Source organism: Leptodactylus fuscus, chromosome 5, assembly GCF_031893055.1.
Source record: "Leptodactylus fuscus isolate aLepFus1 chromosome 5, aLepFus1.hap2, whole genome shotgun sequence".
NCBI lineage: Eukaryota > Metazoa > Chordata > Amphibia > Anura > Leptodactylidae > Leptodactylus > Leptodactylus fuscus.
Window position 1 is genome coordinate 78,743,403 of NC_134269.1, and position 21,968 is coordinate 78,765,370.

Here is a 21,968-nt window from a genome sequence, read left to right on the forward strand (position 1 = left end):
CTACTGAAGTGAATTGGACTAAGGCTGGGTTCACACTACCACCGATGTCCTCCACGGAGTTTGTTGTAAACCCCGGGGAAACTGGACAAGGAATGGCGTGCTGGCAGTCAGCTTAAAAAAAACCCATTCATTTGAGGGTGAAGGTGACCACTGATGTCCAGATGCTGCCTCTCCGACTGGAAACCATTTTTTTTTTTTTTTGCACGGACACAAAGTCCTGCATGAATGGGTTTTAAAGCTGACTGCCACCAAGCCGTCCCCTGTCCAGTTTCCCCAGGTTTTATGACCGAAACCCCAGGGCAGACAGTGGCGTCAGTGTGAACCCAGCCTGAGATACAACATTTCATACGTCCTGTAAAGTGATGTGGTACTGATTTTGGAAGAAAATTGATTTTTTATTTTTTTTTGTACAAGGTACAAATTCATTAGAGGTCGGACAAATTGAAAACAGTAGTGTTCTTATATAAAACTATTTAAAGGGATTCAATCAATAAAAAGCATTTTTTTTGTCCCTAACATGTAGAAATAGCCTTAGGAAAGGCTATTCTTCTCCTACCTTTACATGTCTTCTTCACGCTTCTCTGTTCGATAGAAATCCCGGTTTTCTTCTGTATGCAAATGAGTTCTCTCACAGCACTGGAGGCGGTCCCCAGTGCTCAAACAACACTAGGGGCGTCTCCAATGTTGCGAGAGAAATTTCCAGTGCCGCCTCTATCTTTGCCTGGAACAGCCTCTCCCTGCGTCTTCTTCTGACGCTGGCTTCAAACTTCTAGGCATGCGCAGTCAGCCCTGCCGTCGGGCCTCGGCAATTTTCCTGTGGCTGCTTACACAGTAAACTCAGGTAAGGGGCCATTTTCTTGTGGTTGCTTACACAGTAAGCTAGGGTAAGCGGCCAAAAGAAAATGGCTGCGGGCATGCACAGCTGTCTCTGTCCGAGGCCCAACGGCAGAGCCGACTGCGCATGCCTAGAAGTTCCAAAGACAAAGATTAACCACTTCAGCTCTGATCCTATGATGTGTAGTTTGTGGGAACATTTTCTGTAATATTTTAAACAACAGTAACTTTACTTTAACTTTAGTTACTTTAACCATTCCCATGTATTTACTCTCAATAGAAAGCTCATGTCTTTAAGAAGACATTGCAAGCTCTTATTTACCCAATATCATCTACAACACCACACAATTTTGAAGTATGGACTGCAACAACACCAACGTACTGCTATGAATGTGAAGGTCTACTGTGGGGAATTGCAAGACAGGGCATGAGATGTACAGAGTGTGGCGTCAAGTGTCATGAAAAATGTCAAGACCTCCTTAATGCTGACTGTTTGCAAAGTGAGTACTACATCTTTGTGTAACAGTATATATTATGTTTTAGGTAATAAATTATTCCTAATGTAATAGTGACAGATTCTGCTTGACAGCTCTTAGGCTGAGAATTCCTGTTGTGTTGACTGTCCTACAAATGTCAGATTCCCAAGAATGTTCTGTTGTGTGCTTGGCAATGCTTTACCCATCAATGTTGACCTCTCAGTGATGCATAGCACAGTGTACTGTAGGGAACTTCTGATTAGAATAGGAAGGCAGCAGTCTTAAGTAGAGTCATCTGTGAGAGAATAAATAAAATATATGCAATATACAGTACATAAAATGTATCCCAGATCCTATCATATACACTGTGTTCATATTTGCTTTAATTAAAGACAATCTGTCAGAAGTAAATTGGTTATCAACCTAATCACAGAAAATGTTAGAGGTGATTCTACATATCCCAAATAAAACACCATGTATTATGCAAATGAGGGGAAATATGCTTTGGATTATGTCTTAGCTTAGGTGGACTTTGGTCTAGCTCCAAATTAATGGGCAAAGTACTTCCCCCTCATTTGCAGGTGTATATAAAACAATTTACATGACAATAGGATCCAGAGTTGAATAACAGAGGTATATTTGGAAACTGTAGAATCACCTTTACAAGTCACTGTGATTAGTGTTATAGCTAATTTACAGCTGACAGACTCCCTTTAATATGGAAATTAATAAAAGGATATTGTTAAAATGAAAATCCAGTTTGATTAAGGAGATTGACTAATATAACAAAAAGTTCTTCAACAACTTGTACACACCAAGTACAAAATGCAAAATGCCATATATTATTAAATAATGTTGCCTTTTTTTTTTTAAATCAGTTCATCACCTCAAAAGAGATGACCCGTGGAAAGTTATATGTAAATTCTATTTTGTTCTCCAGTCAATAAAAAGTTACTGCCCACATGGAGAATAAGAGCACTGAATATCAAGCATATTGATTGTGTAGCAGCTATACTTGGTACTGAAGCTTAGTTCCATTCATTTGAATGGGATTGAGCTGGATAGAGACCCGGGGGATGAATGATTGAGATGTCACTGGCCTGTGAAGAGGAATAGGCTTTCAAACAAGCTCTTCTGTCACTTTGAGCAGCTGATAATTGGAGGTACTAGGTCTCAGACCCCCACGATCAGGTATTGATGACCTTTCCTGGAAACCCCTTTCAGTACAATAGTTTTGTAATAGGTGTACAGATAAAATCCCTTTGTCATGACATTAACACAGAAGAGATAGAGAGAGGGGAAGCTATCTGCCTATGTCAGAATCTAACAGCTACACTGCCAAGATGTCATGACAGGGACTGAAAGCTAACTACCCATGACGTTTTCAGAATTAACACAAATTGAAATTATTTGCGTTTGAAAATCAATCAAAACTTATTTTTGTCATCAGACAACTCAGATATACTTTGGACATGTCCATAATATGGCACAAGAACTTTGAGACTTAGGGAAACAATTGTGTTTTTACCATTATTTCCACAACATGGCCAGGGTCCCACATTGCGAAAATGCAGTGTTTTGGCCGCAGTGAAAATTCCACAGCAAAAAACTCTGCTAAATTACAGTACATGCATAGTGGATGGGCTAATCCCATCCACATATAGCAGACAAAAATCAGCAGAAATGTTGCGTTTTCAAAAATCACAGCATGTAAATTATACCATATAGGTATAATAGTGGTAGTAAGGAAAACTCTGCTGACTTTCTGTGGACAATACTGCGAAAAAAACCCACAAAGTATTTCCGCCAAGGTTCTTCCCACCGCATTTTTTTTGCTGCGGCTTGCTATATGGGGCCTTAGCCTGATATTGCTTTACCTGAACCTTCTATCTCTATAATTATGTTCCTTATAAGTAAAAATTATTGCACATTGCGACGCATGGAACACTATAGAAATATATCTGTAGACATTCTCCACTAAATGCATTGCTTCAAACTGATAATTGCTAAGTGTATAAGAGTCAATAATATCGTGCCATATATATGAACTCATATTTTGGATATAATATCAGCATCTTTGAAAACATTGTTGTAAAACTCCTTCCTTATTTATTTTTACTTAGTTTTCATTACATTTTGACACTGTACTGTCTAGAAAAACGTCTTCTGCTACCTGGAAACTGTCCACAAGCTGACTACCTGCCGCTGACTAATCATTTTTGTTCTAATTCTGTCTTGTGTGAATACACCTACCAGCCAGGCTCATTACCACATAAATACCTGGTGTTCATTAACACATACATATCTAAATAGTCTCATTAGCATATGAATATCTAAAATTACATTCACAATAATACAACATAGTCCTCTCAAACTGCTAAATAAAGACACATAACAATAACAGATTTGGCAGTCTCAGCATGTGTATGGTTTCTGTATAGCAGCAGGAAATTTTTCCAGTGCTAACTTATTCTAGGGTGCTGTACAGCAATTTCACTCATATTACTAGCAATGCTATTCACAATGAAATTTTAAAAAATAGCATATCATCTATCATTGCAAAAATGTAAAGTGTAGAAAGACGCATAATCCCTTATCATGAAATATTTTGTAAAGATCTGTTTGAACTACAAAATCATATTTAGACATGAATGTCATAAATCAGAGTTCCTTGCTAGACACTGAGAAAATGAGTCGAAAGCTGACCATACTTGCAAGATAGCTGTCAGCTGATAGAGATTCTCATCTAACTGTCTATGCACATGTACACTCAGCTAGGCCAAACAGTGCTTGTGTACTGAATGTAAGGGGATGAGATTGCCGCTGCCAAACATGCCTAGAAGTGGTTTGTCTTCCTATGAAAAAAAGGAATTCAACAGTCCCATTCTTATCCACCCTGACTTGATCAATTTTTATACATTTATTTAAAAAAAAAAAAAAAAAAGGAAATTTCATAAAATTTGGAAAAAATTCTACCCAAATACATTAATAAATCTTATCTACCATATCTCTGCTTTATACTGGCATCATCTTTTAACCCCTTCCCGACATGCGGCGTAATAGTACGGCGCATGTCGGGTCTGTAACTATGGCGACCGCCCGGGAGCCGGGCGGCCGCCATAGCCGCCGGGTGTCTACTGCTTTAAGCAGTAGACAACCGGCTCTAATGCCTCCGATCGGTCCCCGGACCGATCGGAGGCATTAACCCCTCCGGCGCCGCGGTCAAAGGCGCCGGAGGCGCCATTTTCCCGGCGGCGCATGGGCGCCGCCATTTTGCCGGTGGTCGCTGGCTCCTGGACATGCTCCAGGGCCGACGTCACGTTGCCATGACAGCCGGGAGCCTGTACAAGGCTCCCAGGCTTGTCTGCAAATTGTCTCTTTTGCAAGCTGGTCTATGCAGCCTGCAAAAGAAAGGATGATTTTTTGCAATGCATTGCAATGCATTAGCATTGTAATGCATTGCATTACTGATCAGACCCCCTGGGGTTCAACACCCCTAGGGGGTCTAATAAATGCAAAAAAAATTTTTTTAAAAAAGTAAAAAAATTATAAAAAAATATAAAAAGTATTAAAAGTTCAAATCACCCCCCTTTCCTTAGAACACATATAAAAGTAGTTAAAAACTGTGAAACATATACATGTTAGGTATCCCCGCATCTGAAATCGCCCGCTCTACAAATCTATAAAAATATTTTTCCTGTTCGGTAAACGCCGTAGCAGGAAAAATAGTCAAAAGTGCCAAACCGCCGTTTTTTCACTTTTTTGATTCTGATAAAAATTTGAATAAAAAGTGATCAAAGCAAGAACATTTCCCGAAAATGGTAGAACTAAAAAGTACACCTGGCCCCGCAAAAAAAGACACCCTATGCATCCCTGTACACTTACGTATAAAAAAGTTACAGCCGTCGGAATATGGCGACTTTTAGAAAAAAAATTTTTTAACACAGTTTTGGATTTTTTTAAGGGGTCAAAATGTAAATGAAACCATATAAATTTGGTATCCCTGGAACCGTACCGAAACACAGAATATAGGGGACATGTCATTTTGGCTGCACAGTGAACGCCGTAAAACCGAAGCCCGTAAGAAAGTCGCAGAAATGCATTTTTTCTTCAAATCCACCCCATTCTGAATTTTTTTCCAGCTTCCCAGTACATTATATAGAATAATTAATGGTGGCATCATGAAGAAAAATTTGTCCCGCAAAAATTAAGACCTCATATGGCTCTGGAAGCGGAGAAATAAAAAAGTTATGGGTTTAGAAGGAGGGGAGTCAAAAACGAAAAACGAAAATCAAAAAATTCCATCGGCGGGAAGGGGTTAAACATCCTTTAATTTATTTTGGATGTTAGAAGGCTTACAAGTGTAACAGCAATTTTTCAGATTTACAAGACACTTTCCACAACCCATTTGTTAGAACCACTTCAGATCTTAGGGGTATTTTAAAGGCCCCACAGTTTGTTAAACTATTGCTCATGAACTTGGCAATACCTCATGTAATGGTCGTAATCTACTGTATGAGTACATGGCAGGTTTGGAATTGAAAGAGAGCTATTTGGCTTTTTGGGTGCAGATTTTGTTGGAATTGTTTTCTGGTGCCATGTCACATTTGCAGCGCTCCTAAAGTTCCAGTACAATGGAACCCCCAATTTTTTTTCCAATTAACTGAGCATTTAGCCCTAATTTTTTCATTTTTACAAGGGGTTAAAGAAGAAAAAGGTACACAACAGATTATTACCGAATTATTACTAAACATGGCAATACCTCATATGTGATCATAAAATTTTGTATGGTTACATGGCGGCATTAGGAATAGAAAGAGCACTGTTTGGATTTTGTAGGGCTGATTTTGCTGGAATAGTTTTCAGGTGCCATGTCACATTTGCAGAACCCCTAAAGTACCAGTACCATGGAAACACCAATTGTGTGACCCAGTTTTAGAAACTACACCCTCAAAGAATTTCTCAATGAGAATTATAATTTTGAGCCCAATATTCCTCCCAAAAAATTAATGTACAAAGTAAAAATTTTAATTTTTAAAGACATATGCCATTTCAGTGCCCAATACATTGTGCCCACAGTGTGTCATCAGAGAAACATACTCCTAAAATTACTAAACAGATTATCTGGAGTACAAAGACGTAGCATATGTGGGTGTAAACTGCTGTTTGGGCACACAGCAGCAGGCGGCAGAAGGGAAGAAGCACTGTGTTGTTTTTTTTTCTAATTTTTAGTAAATAAATGTTCCAATAAAAGAACAACAAAAGTAGACAAAGAGATATGGCAGAAAAACATACAGACAATACAGACAAGCCATGTTTTTTTTGCCGAGCCCTAGTAAATTGGAATTCCCCAAAAATTGACCCCACTTTGTAGGATAAATTTTAGGGTCTCTGCAAATGTGACATGGCATCCAAAAACCAACAATCTAAATCTGTGCTCTGAAAGCACGTAGTGCTCCTTCACATCACACTTATTGTGTGTTCAAATGGCAGTTTATGCCCACATATGTGACACTGTTGTACCCAGGATAATGTACTTAATGTCATATGTCAGTATAAACTGCTGTTTGTGCACACATTCGGGCACAGAAGGGAAGGAGCGCTATTTTGATTTTTGGAGCACAGTATGGTTTTTGGACGTCATGCCACTTTGGCAGAGCTCCTGAAATGCCAGTAAAGTGAAATCCACAGACATGTGACCCCAATTTAGGAAGCATCACACCTCAAGGGATTTATGAAGTGGTGTAGCGAGCATTTTTAAACCTTGAGTGTTGCAGTAATTTAATTTCCAGAAATGAATGCGCAACTGAAAATGAAAAGTGAGAATTCCAGTAGTTCCTATGATTGGAGGGCCACTTCTGCTGTCTTTTCTCTTGTAAGTTCTAAATCTGGCATGTATTCTTATACACCCTCTCACAGTTTATACATTTCCTTGTTGCTGTAGTCAGTTTTGTCCTAAATATATAGCGATTTTTGTTTTTTTAGTCGTCATAATGTACAAGCTATAATTTTTTTTAATTTTGCTTGTGATGTAGCCATATAATATATTTTTTTTAAATTGAGGAATGAGATGCATTTTCTAATGACACTATTTTGGGGTGTTTAGAACTTATTAACAAAATTTTATAAATGTTTTTTTCTGAGGGGCATAACATTTTTATTTTTCTATTGAAAGCGCTTGTTCACAGATTATTTTTGCTGGAAAAGCTGTACTAGTTTGGGCTATATATGACTTTTTCATTACTCTTCATTCCATATTTTGTGAGGTGAGATGGTAAAAAATTGTTACTAGTAGAGGTTTTTTTTTAGTTTTTTTTTTTTTTTTTCCAGCGCTTACCATGCAGGTTAACTAATGGTTTACTTTTATTGTACAGTTTGTATCAGACACGGTGATACCACCATTTAATTTATTTATTCTACTTTTTTTTTTTTTTTGTTCCAACAGGGGACATGAACCAGTGATCTTATGATTGCTGGTTCAGTTTTATACACTGTGTATTATACACTCCAATACATAAGTACCCTACTAATATTAAAATGTGAAAGTTTGGATGTTTGTGTGTTCGTTACCCAATCATGCAAAAATGACTGTACAGATTTGGATGAAATTTGGCACATAGTTTGTAACCTCAATTAACACTTAGGCTAAATGACATGACTTCATGACTGTTATGAATTTATGTTCATATACTATATTAAACTGCTCTTGGCAGCAGCTTATCTCAGCTAATTGGAGGTTGCTGATAAAGCCTGCTCTGTTATCTCTCTATGTAAACACACAGCAAACACTGAGTCCATTGTGTACAAACATTTGCATATTTTCTGATCTGCTTCAGTGCTGAGACACTGACATGGTTAAACACCTTTATTCCAAATTGGCAGTTTGCAAATTTTAAAAATACTGGGGAAAAAGAAAATCAAATTTGTCGCAAAATTCTAAAACAACCAGAGCTGTGAAGGTAGCCAGAAAACAACAGAGTTCTCTTCAAGTGGAGCTGAGGAGGATTGAGCAAGCTAGGTGTCAAGTGGCTCTTAGAGCAGTCGAAACACTGGAGCAGGCGGATCATCAATGCCAACAACACGCTCATTATATGGCGTCCCAGCGAGCTGCTGAGAATCCGGAACAATCACAGGCACGGTGAGAGTTTAGCGGCAGGCCAGCTTGACAGCTGCCAAAACGCCAGAACAGGCGGATCGTCGATGTCAAAAACACACTTATTATATGGTGTCCCAAACAGCTACTGAGATGTTGGAACAATCACAGGCATGTTGCGAGGAACAAATTCAGTGGCAGACCAGCTTCAGTGTTGCCAAAACACCAGAGCAGGCAGATAATCAACGCCACAACACACTCATTATATAGCGTCCCAGCGATTTGCTGAGATGCTGGAACAATCACAAGCATGGCACGAAGAACGAGTTTAGCGGCAGGCCAGCTTGACAGCTGCCGAAACACAAGAGCAGTCGGATCATCGACGTCAAAAATACACTCATTATATGGCATCCCAACCAGCTGCTGAGATGTCGGAATAATCACAGATACGGCGCGAGGAACAAGTTCAGCAGCAGGACAGCTTGAGAGCTTCCGAAATGCCAGAGCAGGTGGATCATCGATGCCAACAACACGCAGACGAAGTCGCGGGCAGAGGCTAATTGGAGTATATAACAGCAATTAGCCTATGCATATGCATAGGCTAGCAGCCTGCGTAATCACATAATACGGAGACTGAAGCAGAGGATTGCAGTCCTGAGCTGATGAATAAGGATCATGGCCCCCTTCAAAGACGTGGGGGTGGTCATAGAGGTACTGGGTTGCTAGGACAACCCCTTAGATACAGTGTTAACCAACTTCTCCAGACTGAATTAAAGTGGGACTTGATCATTTCTCATACAGGTACTGGAGGCAGGTGGAAATGAGCAAGGCTAAATCATGCAAACACTGTCATTTGCTACAAAATTATAATGAACTTTTGAAAGCTTGTGTGAGGAGTATTATTGCCTGAATAATTGGTCTGAGAATAATATGTGAATGTTGTAAAACTGGCTTTATATCCTAAGTATGTGCCTATTTTGAGAGAGTTGCAAGGGACTAATTAGTTGGCTGTATGTGCTGTAATTGGGGAAGATAGCAATGATTACTTCATCATTAATTGCATAAACATATGTCATGCGCCATAATCCATTCATTGAGTGATAGTAATTACTTGAAAGTGGCGTTCTACATGCCTGAATTTCCATTAAGGAGACCAAAGATGAATTTCCCTGGTATCAGTCAGTGTTATGTACAAATACACATTTAGTACATCAATAAAGCATTGAGAGATACCATTACACTGAATTATTGCTTTCCTCTACACTTTGTCTTACAACACATATAACTTCATTGTGCCCAGTAATGTTGTTATAACACAGGTTAAGCCATAAGAGCTTTATTGGATTATAGTGTGGATTCTGAACATAAAATATACATACTGTTCTATTTTTGTGCTGGACACCATGATACAAACCTGGGGGAATCTGTAAGGTGGCATTGGTTTTTGTTTTACATTGCTTTTGCATTTCTGTTCCTGTAAGGAAACACAAAAAACCCCAAAAAACAGCGTGACAGCGTGAATGTTACATACAACATATATATATGTCCAATAGTTTACTCACCGTTAAAATGACAGCATCATTAAAGTAACACTAAAACTAAAATGATCAATTCTTTGGCACAAAAAGTGTTAAAGCATGGTGCCGAAAGTATGTGTGATTTAGTGTAAATTTAATAAGGATATGATTACACATAGGCGAGTATCTTGAAAACCATCCATACATTTACCACAAAGGCCAGGTAGGGATGTTGTGATATGTGCATTACATGTGTTCTACTATGTGTCTGCCTCTCATGTCATGAATCATGGAAATATCAAATGGACCCGTCAGTTCTTCTGACCTATCTGTTTTAGAAAAGTACTTGGATTTCCCCTAAAATCCTGCACTTTTCTTAAAACTCTGAAATGTGCTGTATATTTGTTTTTCTTGCTATACATTTGAACATACAGATAGGGCAACCACTATCTATAAAATGTAACCTTTAATACAATACATAATAAAAACACAAGTTGTACCCCAATAATAGAATACTATATACCAAAAGTCACTTGGGCAGCATAACAACCCTTTGGACAGTATGGTACCTATACTGTTAAAGGCTCCCAGGGCATAAACAAGCACACTTCCACTAAGTGAGAGCAACAAGGACAATATATATTACCAAACCTATCCAACAATAAATACAGATAAATACCAATTCCCAAACAATTGCCAAATCCCGACACATTTCCTCAAAATTACCAGTTCAGTAGGAGATAGATGTAAGATTGTGCCTAATTGATATAGTAGTAGAATTCCTTAAGGAAGCTATTATAATAGACAAGCAATTCATTTATTGGAAATCCACGACTTCCGATTAGTGTTTATGGCTGAGGTGAACAGATCCATGCATAGAACAATGGTTGTAGGCATCCCCATCCATGAAAGGGAGGTATAGTAGCTTGTAAAAATCCAGACCTAAATCCCATTGGGCATCTGTGGCAAGACATGAAATTGCTGTTCACAGATGCTCTCCATCCCATCTGGCTGAGCTTGAGTTATTTTGCAAAGAAAAATGGGCAAAATCTCGGTCTCTCTATGCACAAAACTGGTAGAGAGATACCCCAAAAGACTTGCAGCTGTAATTGCAGCGAAAGGTGGCTCTACAAAGTATTGATATAGGGAGCTGAATACATTTGCACGTCACACTTTTCAGATTTTTATTTGATTAAAATTCTGAAAACCATGTATCATTTTCCTTCCACTTCACAAATATCTGCTGCTTTGTGTTGGTCTATGACTTAAAATCTCAATACAATATATTTATATTTTGTGGTGAAAAAAATGTGAAAAAGTTCAAGGGGTATGAACACTTTCCACTGTAAATGGCAATCTCCAAAGCAATGATGAGGTGTGGGATGTTGGAATCCCACATGGTGAGGAAGCGTGGTACTGACCTTTTGTATATATTGTTCTATTATTGGGTTTTAACTTGTGCTTTTCTGGCATATTGTTAAAGGTTAGGTTATATAGATGGTGGTAGCTGTAACTGTGCTAGTATTTGCATTAAGGTCACCTTGGTTATTAGTTATTCCGTGATCTCTCCTGATAGAAATTTGTGAATTAATTGACAGCTAAGCCTCTAGTCCAGTGGTTCTTAACCAGGGTTCGATCGAACCCTAGGCCACATGCACAGTTCATTTTGTGTACCAGTAAAAAAAACATATACCTATGTCTTGAATTTGGAAATAAATCATATTTGATTTCTCACTAAAGAAGGGTTCGGTGAATGTGCATATGAAACTGGTGGGTTCGGTACCTCAAACAAGGTTAAGAACCACTGATCTAGTCACATGAATATCGTATGGCTGCACTACAGTCAATTGCATTTCGATGGGCCTATTCACATTCATCTTTTTGAAGCACTATGCGACCTGTCCTATTATGTAGACTCAAGAATACAAGAGAAAAGCTGTCACACAAATGCAAATAGGCTATAAAAGATGTCAGTATTCTGCATCAAGGTTGTGTGAATAAGGGAGTGTGTCCAATCTGTCCAATCAGTGCTAATAGTATTAGACTGTATAGGAACACACCCCTTTGACAAGGGCAATTATTCATAAATCACAAGTAGGAATAACAGAGGAATTACATCATGAGAAATTGTTTGCTGAAACAGTGTTGAAACAGTCCTTTACAAAAAAAAATGGTATAATGAAATATTTGCCACACTTCTCTCTATACTGCAGTTCTCTATCCATCTTTCCGTTTCAAAGGGGTTGTCTAGGCAAAAATGGACAACCTGGGGGCCACACGGTGGCTCAGAGGTTAGCACTGCAGCCTTGCAGCGCTGGGTCCTGGTGTTCAAATCCCACCAAGGGCAAAAACCCATCTGCAAGGAGTTTGAATGTTCTCCCCGTGTTTGCATGGATTTCCATCCCATATTCCAAAAAGACATACTGAAAGAAAAAAAAAAAGTACATTGTGAGCCCTATGTGGGGCTCACAATCACAATCTACATGAAAAAAAAAAAGGGGGCAACCTGTTTAGCCGGGGGCAGTGAAAAAAAAAAAAAACATACTCGTGTCCCAAATGCTCCGGTGTCCACCTGGCGTGTCCTGCTTTTTCTGTTCTGATGACTTCTCCCAGGTCTTTTGGAGTTCCACTGAAGCCTGCAGTTTGGCCTCAGCAGTCACGTGAAAATCATCAGTTTTGCCATTGTTGTTTGTCCCGTTTTCTGTGGAATAAAATTAACCAATTAAAGAGGACTTTTCATGTCGTCGGGCACATGTGGATTTATATACCGCTAGAAAGCCAACAGTGCGCTGAATTCAGCTCACTGTCTGCTTTACCGTTATGTGCCCTAGGGCTGGAGATATCCGTGCCATTACTAATGTCTGCCCACTGCCAGAAAGGCGTTCCTGACAGTCTAGCTGGACTGTGAGGAATGCCCCCCTGACTGTGCTCGTCCATAGACTAGTACTGGGGGACGTTTTTCACAGCCCAGCTAGACTGTCAGGAACGCCTTTCTGGCAGTGGGCAGACATTGGTAATGGCACTGATATCTCCAGCCCTGGGGCACATAATGGGAAAGCTGACAGTCCACTGAATTCAGCGCACTGTTGGCTTTCTAGCAGTATATAAAACCGCATGTGCCTGAGGACCTGAAAGGTCCTCTTTAACTTTATAGTATTGTTTTTTGCCAAATTTATTGTTCCATAAAGCTCTGCCATGTGGTCACTGTAGTCTAAGACCTCACGTAGCGAGCTGCAGCCGAAAATGCTGCAGAAAAGACCAAGGCGGAAACATATTAAGTTTTTTTTTCCCGCATCATTTTTCACAGAAAATCTAGAGTTTTCCTCTGCCTCTATTATGTAGGTATATTGACTTTCTGTGAGTGTTTTTGAAATCACAGCATTTGTTCTGCAGATTTTTATTCTACAATGTGTGGTTGGGATTAGCCAAAAAGCCTTTGCAGATAAAACATAAAACGCATTGTTTTCGCAATGTGGGGACCCGCCCTAAAAAGTATTTTCTTTCTTCACCTTTCCAATATATAGGGAAACTATATATGCAGCTAAAATGTGCATGCTCCGTTTTTCAAAAAGAGAACTGTTAGAGAGAGGCGATACTGTACAATATGTGACATTTCATTCCTGAGATTGATAGCATATTTTAGCCCATTGACAGACTGCAGACCATTATAAGACACAGTCTTTATTCTGCTGCTACATTTGCAGAATATGCTTTTGGAGTTAAAATTTCAGCCCAGTGGGTATGTATTCACTATAAAATGAACACAGAAAAAGAAGCATGGTACCAGTGCTGAACATAAAATGCAGCAAAGAAAAAAATTATCTCATAAAAATGACAGTCAGGTAAATGTGAAGTATAGCTTTCATAGTACCAGCTGAAATTGTACCAAATGGCAAATATTTTACCCAGTATGGAGAAATACAAAGCAAAGCATTAACAAATTAATATATCAGAATAGCATTTTAGCTATCGCGAAAGGAAGAACAGTATAAAAAGATTGAATCTGTATTTGACTTGAAATTTGTGGAGTAGTACTGTGCAGTGTAGAAATGGAAAGTGTGCTAAAGGCAAAGAAATGAAACCGAATACTTTGTATGTAGAATAAAAATATGACTGCGACAAAATGAGGAAAGCTCAGATGGTGGCACACTGGTTACTTGTAATGGCAGTCCTTAAATATAGTCTTATTGTTGGAAAAAAATTTTTGATGAAAGACATTTTTAGTCTGAACCTTCTGGGAACACAAAATTTAAAGGTGCACCTTGCAGCATCAGTCAGTACACATTATTTTATTTTAAATATGATTTTTATTGAAAAGAAGAAAGTTTTTTACAATATAATAAAAAAGCATCTACAAACATAAGAAGAATCGGCATGAGTCTAAGTAGTACAGTAGAAATTAGAAGCTGACACTAACATAACCAAACATACAAAGACCAAAGGACCAGATATACAAACGCTACAAAGACACCAATTCTACGAGAAGACAAGAAAGGGATAAAAGGGGGAACACAACCAGAAGGGAACAGGAAAGAAACAGGAAAAAAAGAGACAGGGGAGACGGAATAGGAACAGAAGAGGACAAGAAAACTAAACAATAACATGAACAACATAACCACATACCTGAATACAATACCAGAGAAACACAAAATACATCCAAAAAATTGAATAAAATAAAATAAAGCCACCTGGGATAACAACATATTAGGCAGATAGTAATCAGGGGGTCCCCATGGGGGCGGTCTGGGGCCGAGGAGAAAGAACACCCTTAGTAGACTCCACGTACGAAATCCAGAGAGACCACTGGGAACGAAACTTGGCGTAAGTATGGTTTTTGTTAGACAACAAATGTTCCAAGGTACATGCCAAGTTCACATGGTGAAATAGTTCAGCTAAGGTCAAACAAAGAGCAGACTTCCACTGACGCGCGATCATGGCCCGAGCTGCGAGCACGATCTGTCCCAGAACAACCTGCATATCCGAGGGAAAACTACCAATATCTAAGAAACAAAGGGCGAGGCCAGGAGAAGGACTGATATCCAAACCAGCTATGGCGGACATGAAATGAAATACCGCTATCCAGAAGGTTTGTACCGGTGGGCAGTCCCACCATAGATGCAAGAATGAACCTACTTGGCCGCACCCCCTCCAGCAGAGCCTAGAACAAGAAGAGTCAATATGCGCCATTTGGGTCGGAGTCCTATACCACCTCAGCATAATTTTCAAAGCCGTTTCCCAATGTGCTGCCCCCTTAGATACACGTTTAACAAACCCAGCTGCCGCATACCAATCCGACAGAGGGATGGTTCTGGCAAGATCCACCTCCCAACGGAGCAGGTGAAGCGGCTTGACCCGCTCCGGAGGGACAGAGAAAAAGCCATAAAACACAGATAACCCACCTCTAACAGGCGTGGACCTATTCCACAGCTTTAAAGCTAGCCTGGGAAAGGTCAATCTAGAGGGCTCGTAGGATTGAAAAAAATGACGCAGCTGCAAATATTTAAAGAAATCCGTTTTAGGGAGCTGGAACTCTTCCTGTAACATGGAGAACGACTTAAACCCGTCATCCGTATACAGATGAGCAACTTTATAGAGACCCCTAGAGACCCATCCACGAAGTCGGAGCTGGGGGAGAAAAGAGGTTAGATATAGTATGGGTAACTTAGATAAAGGGACCAGGTCTTCTCTGGAGGTATATGACAAAAAATAACGCCAAGCAGACACTGTGGCCCTAATACTCAGTAAGGGAGGGGAAGTGACTGGCGGACTCGAATCCTTAGGGCGCAAAATACTCATAAGCGGGGCGTCCAGAAGGCATTCCTCAATTTCAGCCCAGCGCCATTTAGAAGTCTCGTCCCACCCGACCTTAAGTTGATCCAGAACAGACGCCATATAATATTTTTTAACATCTGGGACACCCGCACCCCCATAGGACCAAGGGCGCATCATCACCTTAAATCGGACCCTGGATCTCTTACCCTCCCAAATGTAGTTGGAGAGAATAGACTGAAGCTTGGTAAAATATGAGTCAGGGAGGGGGATAGCGACTGTACGGAACATATACAAGATTAAGGGTAACACCATCATTTTGACAATGGCAATCCTGCTAGCCCAAGACAACATCTGTTGTGAGAAAGAAGCAAGAAGAGAAGTAACTTTGGTCAGAAGGGGAATGTAATTGGCAGAGAACAAGTCAGAACTAGGGGCCGTCAGGGAGATGCCAAGATAAGTTACATGGGAATCATTCCATTGGTAAGGGAATTGAGAACTGAGATCCCGTCTCAACGAGGGGGAAATGATAACAGGCAATATCTGCGATTTGGAGGAATTTACCTTATAATAAGAAACTTTACCAAATCCCTCTAGGACCTCCGTGGCAGCACTCAGTGAGGAACCAGGAGAAGTCAGGGCCAGTATGACATCATCAGCATATAGGCCGATTTTATGCTGCTGGCGACCCACAGTAATACCCTCAATATTTCCCGCCGACCGAATGGACTCCGCCAGGGGCTCCATCACAAGCGCAAAGATAATAGGGGAAAGAGGGCAACCTTGCCGGGTACCATTCGAGATCCGAAAGGGCTCGGACAGGAAGCCCGATGAGAGCACACGAGCCGACGGGTGGGAGTACAGAGCCAGAATAGCAGATTTAAAGACCGACCCCATACCAAACTTATCCAAAAGGCTGTCTAAGTAACCCCAGTGGACCCTATCAAAAGCCTTCTCAGCATCCAAAGCCAGAAGCAGAGAAGGCGTACCATCACTTTCAGCTTTCTGAACAAGGTCTATGAACCTCCGTGTGCCGTCCGGCGCCTGCCTACCAAATACAAAACCTACCTGGTCAGGACTAACCAACTGGGGGAGTAGGAGGAGTAACCGCTCAGCAAGGATTTTGGCGTACAGTTTAATATCCGTGTTCAGGAGGGAAATAGGTCTAAAATTAGCCGGGACAGTGGGAGATTTGCCAGGTTTAGGGATAGTCACTATAGTGGCCGACAACATTTCTCCCGGGAAGCATTGCTCCTCCGCCACCTTTCTGAACACAGCTAAAAGATAAGGGGACAGAATATCAACGTATTTCTTGTAGTAGATCCCGGAAAAGCCATCAGGGCCAGGGGATTTCAGCGGTTTCAGTGAGGCTATGGCTTCCGTAACTTCAAGTAAGGTGATAGGCGAGGCTAGGGAGGCAGACTGCGCAGGGGAAAGGCGAGGCAGGGCCACAGAATCTAAGAATCTATCAATTTCTTCCTTAGATGGTTGGTATGTCTGGGGATCGTCCCTAAGATTGTATAATGACTTATAATATAAGCGAAACTGCTCTGCAATAAGTCGGGGGTCAATTACTTTAGTACCTGAGTCATCCACGAGGTGGGCAATACGGGTTTTGGGGCGCGACTGTTTGATTTTTCTGGCTAAAAAGGCACTAGCCCTACTATTATGCACATAGGCCTGACATTGAAAGCGTTTAAAAGCTAAGTCCTGTTGACAAGCCAGAAGGCCCTGCAATCTAAGTTGACATTGCCTAATCTCCGCAGAGACAGTAGGAGTAGGGTTAAGCTTATTAAGTGCGGAGAGGGAGGATAGGGAGCGAAGTGCAGCATCTATGTCTTTAGACCGTTCCTTTTTGGCCCTCGCGCATGCCTGAATAAGCATCCCTCGCATATATGCCTTATGGGCATTCCAGAGCACATGAGGATCTGTTACAGAGGGGGAGTTGAGGGAAAAATATTCCCTCAGGGCCTCACGGAGGTGCTCACCATAGGAGGGGTGATCTAGGATATACTCATTTAAGCGCCACTGGGTAGGCATGGCAGTGGAAAACTTCTCATGTAGAGAAAGGGACACCGGAGCATGATCAGTCCAGGTGATCAGCCCAATATCCGTAGATTCCGTCTGCATCAACCCAACTTTATCAGTGAGAAAGAAGTCAATACGGGAGTAAGAGGAGGACGAAGAAGAGAAATAGCTATAATCTCGTTCCTCGCCATGTTGACAACGCCAGACGTCATAAAGGCCCTGGTCAATCAAAGAGGAAGACAATATAGGGGAGCGTCGCTTGGGGTTGGAAGAATCTAGGGAATTATCAACTAAGCAATTGAAATCCCCCCCGACGATCAACATACCAGTAGCAAAAGTTCGAATCTTGGAGAGAACAGATTTCCAATACTGCGCCTGTGAACGATTCGGGAAATAAACAGTCACCAAAGTATACTTAACATTGTTAATAAGGCAATTAAGCCCCAAAAACCGGCCCCCAGGATCAACTAAAGTGGAGTCAAGGGAGAAAGCTACAGAGTCCCGCACAGCAATAAGAACACCCTTACGTTTAGCAGTGCAGGAAGCCTGGTATATATGAGGGAAAGAGGGATTAGAAAACTTAGGACTTTTGCCAACACAAAAATGAGTCTCCTGTAGAAAGAGCACGTCACAGCGGAGGCGACGGGCCTCCCTCCAGACAGAACTCCGCTTACAGGGGCTATTCAAACCCCTAACATTAAGTGAAGAGATACGGAGTACCATAACGACAAACTAAAAAAAAAATGGCGGAAGACCCAGGTGGCTACACAGAAAAAGAAGGATGCATAAAGTATGTGTGAACAGGCATAATAAGCATACAACATTCCAGGTATGAAACAAGAACAAAGAATGCAAACAAAATAGCATAGTGTCAAAAAACACCGAATAACCATAAGTAATCAGCTGGGGAGGGGAGAAAAACAGGTCAGTAACACTCAGCGAGAGTGAGTATTAGAAAGGCACACAGGTCACCTAAAACAAAGGAAAAAGTCATAATATTAGGCAAGGCGAGTCAGTCCGCCGAGGCGGTGAACAGATTCACTTACGACCGCCCACCACAGTCCATTCCCTAGTAAGATGAGAAGGCCGCACTGAGGATTCAGGCACAGATGAGTGAGAGTCAGCAGGTGCAAGCTTCCACTTACGGAGGAGGGACATGCCCGCCTCCACATCAGGGACGGAATGGAAAACCCCATTGCGGGGAATCAGCAGCTTGGTAGGGAAGCCCCAACGGTATCGTATGCCCCGGTCTCTGAGGATCTTGGTGATGGGAGCCAGTTCACGTCTGGCCTGCATAGTAGCTGCGGATAAATCGGGGAACAGGGAAATGGATGCAAACGGAGCTGGTAAGGTACCACATTTCCTGGCTTCCGCAAGAATCGAGTCCTTAACTTGATAGAAATGGACCCTCGTTAGCACATCTCTCGGGACATCCGCAGGAGCAGAGTTCGCTTTAGGAATACGATGGGTCCGATCCAGTGTAAGCTCCAGTTCAGTAAGTTGCGGGAGAATTTTCTTAAAGAGACGTTGAACATAGGCCATCAAGTCCTCTGATGCCACATCCTCGGGGACACCACGGATCTTAATATTATTGCGCCTAGACCGATCCTCAGCGTCAGCCGCTTTAATTTTGAGCCATCTGACCTCCGCCTCCAGAGTATTATGAGTGTCAACCAAGTCATTATGAGCAGACGAGAATTCCTCCATTTTATTTTCAAGATGGTCAGTCCGCTCTCCCAAAGCATCGATATCCTGTCGCAATTGGCCCACTGCAGAGGAGACAGTCTTGTTGATCCCTGCCTGTAGAAGAACAAGCATCCCTTTCAATGTATCACACGTTACAGGGTCTGAGGAGGCCGGGAAGTCAGAAATGTCCGAATGAACAAAATCAGAAGGAGTATCAGAGGCAGGTGGGACATCAGCGACCCGCTTACACAACGGCTCCTTGCCAGATGGGGAACCCTGAGGAGACACAACAAAACTTCTCTTACCCCCATCAACCAGCAGGGGAGGACGATCATCTGAGAGAGAGCCCCCGTCAGGTAAAGAGTCCACCAATTCAGACCGCGGAGGCGACCTCGCTGGGGAGCGGGGACCCATCGGTGAGGAAGGTATAGAATGCGACATGTTGCTCGAGAAAAAGTCAGAAAGCTTCCTAGGGGTTTTGGAGGAAGTTGGTTTCTTTCGAGGCATAATAGCAATGGTAGGAAAGGACAGGGACGCAACTTAGGAGGACAGGGCAGGACAGCAGATCAATGCGACAGGTACAAAATTTGCGGAGTAGCGCAGCAGGTCAAATAGCAGCAAATTCCGTCAGGGCCATGGGGGCCGTCCGGCAGGAAGCCTAACAGTCAGCTGAGAGCCGCCAGAGGTGACACTGTTGGCGGATTAGTCAAGCATAACAAAAGAAGTGGCCTGCAATGGAGACATACAGGCAATTACAAGTCCATGGGAGCCCAGTGTGAGGAGCCCCCCCTGGTGTTGGAGTAGGGGCTCGGCACTCACAAAGGGCTCAACCAAAAAGGCAGGGTGCAAGCCAGGTAACATGCAAAGTCCAGACCGGGAGAAAGGTGAGGAGCCCCCCCCTGATGGTGGTGTAGGGGCTCAGCACTCACTGGAATTTCACAAGCCAAGACAGTAAACAGTCACTTACATGCAGCTCCAGGACCAGAAAAAGCAGTGACAGCCTGAGGTGGGAGCAGCAGAGGGAGATCTTCAATAAAACTGTGACACATGCAGCAGGAGATCCACAGCAGGATTCAGCAGACAGAAAAACAGTCAAGCCAGAGCAGGGAAGAAACAGCACCGCAGGGCCTGTCCAAGATGGCTGCCGCCTCACTTCCGGTGGTAGGCCGCAGGCTTCTCGTCGGCTTCCACTAAAGCAGGAGGACCGGAGGAGCACTTCAGTATCGGCGCCCAGAAGCTGGATGGACTCCGCTCACCACCAGGGAGGATCCGGAGGAGGCAAGACGGGACCCGACCGCAGCACAGCGCAGGGATGGAGAAGGCCCGGACACCAAGATGGCGGCGCTCCACGGAACGGTGAATAGGCTGCAATAGGCAGGGAGTCCGCTGGGTCTCGTAGGGAGGCAAAAACTGCAGTAGAGCAGTCTCCAGAGGTCCAGAGAAGACCGCAGGGTGTCACCGACCCAAAACAGGTAAATGAAACGAGGATGCCGAGGAGATTCAGGCAGGGTCGCCGGGAGCTCCGACGAACACGTCTACTCTCCTAGCCGGCTAGCCACGCCCCCCCCCAGTCAGTACACATTACATGTTGTACATGCAAATCCTGTGCGTAACTACGTTTCCATGGTAAAAGACTACAAACAAAACACTGTGTAGTCTTTTACCTACTTCTTGCTAACAATCATTTGATAGTTTTGAAAAATGTAGGGGACAATTGGAAGGAGGTATTACCACAGACTATGACAATATAGGGTGACAGGCATTGTGCACAGTATGACAAATTACAGAATAAAAAAGTAGCTCAAGATTCTTTGTATTATGTGCCCAGGACTAATAGATATAAACTGCAAGCATAATCCTGATTTCTTGGAACTGAGTGAACTTCTTTGCATTGTCTTCTATTTCAAACTCCAAAATGTTGGTGTGTCCATCCTTCAAAACTTAATTCTCTTGGTAAAATATCAGTAAAGACAGCAGCCTACAATAGCAAAGTGATGTGACTCATGCATCTTAGGCCCATGCACACGAATGGGTGCTTCTGATGTGGAGCTGACTTGGCAGCAAAATGCACTCAGGTGCCATTCAATGATGTACGCACTTCTATGGGGGCTTCCGATCCATTGTATTCTAATGACATGGAGCAAGGTAGGACCTTCTCTATAATCATCTGTCATGAGAACAGAATGGTTTAGAATCCCCCCCCAGAGGTGAGTGCATCACAGAATGCATTTGGATGACACTTGGATGTCACTCAAGTGTCATCCTTGTGCATCCCACTGCACTCAGTCCCACATTGGAAGCGCACTCAATCATGTGCATGGGGCCTTAATAAACAAGTATTCATAATACGTATATAATATACTATACTGAATCTTCTCCCTCAAACCTACATGTCAATCTGCTTAGTTCCTCCTTCTCTATGATTTTCTGAATTGCGCTAAATTTTCCATGGGACAGTTCTGCTTTATGGACAGCAATGTAAATATGTGTAAATGAACCTTCTTTAGCTAAAATGCTAAAAGTAAAAAAAAAAAAGGTTTTGGGTGAGGTCAGAAAAGACTTGTA

General features: G+C 42.0%; 1 protein-coding gene across 1 annotated transcript in view; it reads left to right on the plus strand.

Moving 5' to 3' along the window:
* The window catches only part of UNC13C (unc-13 homolog C), a 482,392-nt gene that overhangs the window by 156,659 nt on the left and 303,765 nt on the right, over window positions 1-21,968 (plus strand). Inside the window, exon 9 of the mRNA XM_075273478.1 lies at window positions 1,115-1,334. Coding sequence (XP_075129579.1) covers window positions 1,115-1,334 — 220 coding nt within the window. The remainder of the gene's footprint in view (window positions 1-1,114; window positions 1,335-21,968) is intronic.